The following is a 3,911-nucleotide window of genomic DNA, read 5'->3' on the forward strand; positions in this document are numbered from 1 at the left end:
TATCTTGCGGGTGTCTGCCTTGTAGGGGTAGCTAGTAATTTTTAGCTTCCGCTCAGGCCATTTTGTGCTAACCCAATCCAATATCGGTGCCGTTACACCTATACCTGACGTAACTCCCCTTGCTCAGCTCGGGTCAGGTCAACCCCATTTGTGCATGCGTGAAAATTTTTCCACCACATCGATTACTTTACGCAAATTAGTGCGTAGATATTTTGCAAAAATGTTTTATAAATAATTGATGTGCCGTTCAATGTGCAATGCCCAAACCCCTCCAACCCCCTTTCCACTTCACAAATAGAGCTTATAAAGCGCGTATGTATGAGTGGAGAGATGTGCGTGCGTGTGTGTGTGTGGAAGGGCATTTGCATTGCGTTACTTTGAAGCGCCACTTAATACAAGTTAAACGCTTAATTAAGCAATTTCACACAATTAGCAATGACAATTGACAAACAGGTAAACGCTTGAGTTTCGCAGAGTGTAATACTTGTCAGAATTGAGTCATAACAATTTTAATAGAGCAATATTTATGTAGATCGTATGTTGCTCTGTTGTAAGAAGCACTGTAAGCAGTTGAGCCTTAGTAAAGTAATATCCAAAAACAAAATTTGTTAGTAGAAATATTTTAGTTTCTGATATTATTAGAAAATGATTGAGAAGGCTATATGTATGATATGTTGGAGTTTCGAGAGAGTCAAAAGTATGATTAATTGTGCCATCACTATCTAAGAAACACATACATCAATACATATTAATTCTGAGATAACTGAGCATGAGAATGAGTTATACCATCAACGTTAACATAATTTAGATATGAAATCGGACAAAGAAAACGAGTTCAAAGACAAAAATATATCCCAATTAATTCTAAATATAAAATAAATATTTAAATACGATTTAGATTTTTTTTGATACAATTGATAAATATCAAATTGATTTTATCAAATTAAAATAAAAAAATATTATATAAATATTTAAATATGATTTAGATTTTTTTTTTTTTTTGATAATTATATTCACTCCAATTTGAAATATTAAATACATTTCTAAATATGATTTAGATTTTGTTTTTATCAAATTAAACATTTTTTTAGCAATTTTAATGACCAAATATCATAATCAAAAACGTCAGCTATGTTATAAAAACGTTTATATATTGAAATAATATTTTCAAATTAGGCTTAGTATTACTCTTTTTCAGTTTTGACATGATTAAATCTTTTTAGATATTAGATATATATAATTTAAAAATAAATATTTTAATGATCGAATAAAAATCATAAATTATTATCATTAAATAATATTAATAAAAATTATAAAAAATACAAAATCATATAATTAAAATATAAAAAATAAATTATAATCATATAAAGTTATTGCTTGAAAAGTATTCCTCGTGAAAAATAAACGACTTTTATGTTCCGATTAAGCATTCACATTTATTGCTCACTCTAAGGTCCAACAATCCTTTTGACAGTTTTACAATAAAAGAGTTTCAATCATATCCATTTGCAGTGGGTAGACCATAGTTACTCAAGTTCTTCACATCGTAAAGACCCTTGAGGAACTTCAAGACCTCTGGCCGCTGCCAAGTTATGTTTGTGGCCGACTGCAATTGGCATGTGGGGCACGCCTGGAGAGCGGGAAACTGTAGTTTCGGGAATTTGGGATCCTCTGTGTCATCGCCAGCCAGGCGCTGATTCACTTCGTTGTGAGCCGCCCACAGCCAAAGTACTTCCTCGTCGCGATCGGCAACTGAGAAGAGCTGGCGCCTCTCCGCCATGCACAGGAAGTGCTGCACGCAATCCGTGCAGCCAAAGAAGTGGCTGACGAAGCCGTGTATCGTGGCCAAGACGTAGCCCGCGGGCAGCTCAGTCGATCTGGCCGACTGTACGCTGAGATAGTGAAAGAGCGTCCACAGCGAGCAGGTGAAGCCACGCAGAGCGGGAGCGGAGCCAATGCAGCCCACATAGCGCCTGGCCTTGAACACCTTGGGCAGCATCCGCTGCTGCAGTTGCACCTGCGCCTCAAAGGCAGCGCCGCTCAGCGGATCACTGGAGCCGTTCACGAACTCGTGCAGTCGCGCCAGCAGGATGCTTCCACTGCGATTCAGAGGACTGAACAGGCGCAGCACATTGAGCAGTTGTCGCAGAGCCAGATGACTTGCGGCCTGAAAGACGCGCACCTTGGGCAGCTCAATGTGGAGCAGCTTGTCGATGGCCTGCTCCAGGTCGGCGCGATAGGTCTTTGGACCGGCGCCCAGAACGGTAGCCAGAATGGCAGCCTGCTCCTCGTCTATGAGCTGTGAGCCCGCATTTGGAGTGGGCGTGGTCGATGCTGGCTCCAGCGCACTGTAGCCCTTGGCCTGTAGATACTCTGCCACGCTTCTCACATACTCCGCGCTGCTATCATTGCGCGGCTGCAGACTCGAGGTGCTGCCCAGAGAGTCCAAAATCAGCAATTTGCTTGGCCTCGAGCCAAAGTTGGCAAAGAGCAAGGAATCGTTCAGCGTGCGCACACATACACTTGGCCAGGCTAACAGACCCAAGATAGTGTCTCGGCCCAAGTCCGAGCTCGTCGGCTGATAGACCAAGACTATGTACTTTACGCTGCTGCCGCATTCACTCAATAAGCTCTTCCGATTGTCCAGCTTGGAAAGTGGCTCGAAATTGGGCTGGCCAAGCGATTCGTACTTCACCTTGGCCAGAAATGCAGCCAGCTGTTTGTAGATCTCCTCCGGCTGCAGTGTGTCCAGTTCGTGTCCAACGTCCTGCTCCGTGCGCTGATAGCCCGGCGGATACACGCGCAGCGTAGGCGTCTTGCATATGTCAAAGTCTCGACAGATGCGCACGTTGCGCTCCTGGGCACAGTCCACCACATAGATCGAGAGTATGCGCTGCCAGGCGCGCAGCCGCCAGGCCAACTGCTTGAAGGTGCCAGCAAAGCGTCGACAGTCGCCGCAGAAGTAGTTGATAAACTGGACGAGCTGGCACTTGTGCGAGCTGTGCAGCTCCAGCTCGAGCGTGTCATTGTTTAATATCTTAACATTGTCCTCGCTGCTGTAGAGACTCGGCTCACTCGCAATCGCAGCGCAGAGCAACGGCAGCCAGAGCCAGAGTATAAAGCGAAACATTTGCGGAAGATGCTGTCCGGCTTGGTTTTTAACTGCAACTGAGGAGAGAGTCCAACTGGCTGCCTTTCTTAAGGTGAACGTTTTGCTTCGATTGTTTCACTCGACGAGCGCTCAACAGATCAACAACAACAACAGCAGCAGCAGCAGCAACAACAACAACAACAACAGCAACAAAGAGTAAAAGCTGTAGAAGTAACTTTTCAATTTACAATAAGCTGTTTATATACCGGATGAATCAGACGTTTTACATATTTTACATATGCCATAAATTTATAGGGCCACTAAAATGACCCTATAAAGGTCTCCAATATTTTATGATTTAGTTAAAACACGTTGTCTTCGAGCATGACTGACAGCATAATACTCATTTATTTATAGATTTGATGCGATTATAGCTTACAGATAAGATGTCTTCACAAATCGAACTATTTAAACCTAAAACTCTGGATTATAGCTACAACAGCTTTGCATTCAACCTTAAGAAAGAGAGAGATAGATATATAAACTCTAATATAAGCTATATCTGCTTTTATATTTTCTACAGTTGAAAATCGTGAGACAATCATTTCATTTATTTAATTCTTTGTATTTTATTAAATGTTTTTTTTTATTTTTTTTTTTTATTGTTTTTTTGATTATTTTAATTTATTTAAATTTTTATTTATTTATTTATTTTTTTAAATGTTTTTTTTTTTATTTTTTATTTTTTTCATTTTAATATTTTAATGTACTTTTATTTATTTAACTATTTTTTCATCTTAATTCTTTTATTATTTTTTTC

The 3,911-nt window shown here is 40.3% G+C and overlaps 1 protein-coding gene across 1 annotated transcript; it reads right to left on the minus strand.

Annotated features, from left to right (window-relative positions):
* Nucleotides 1-1,409: 1,409 nt before the first annotated feature.
* On the minus strand, nt 1,410-3,189 carry Qsox2 (Quiescin sulfhydryl oxidase 2). Its single transcript, XM_018098223.3, has one exon. It carries the CDS (start codon nt 3,128-3,130, stop codon nt 1,493-1,495), a length of 1,638 nt encoding a protein of 545 aa, XP_017953712.1. The 5' UTR covers nt 3,131-3,189; the 3' UTR covers nt 1,410-1,492.
* Between the last annotated feature and the right edge of the window lie 722 nt (nt 3,190-3,911).

The sequence above is a fragment of the Drosophila navojoa genome, chromosome 2 (genome assembly GCF_054131105.1).
Source record: "Drosophila navojoa isolate 15081-1374.11 chromosome 2, UAZ_NAV_1.0, whole genome shotgun sequence".
Lineage (NCBI taxonomy): Eukaryota > Metazoa > Arthropoda > Insecta > Diptera > Drosophilidae > Drosophila > Drosophila navojoa.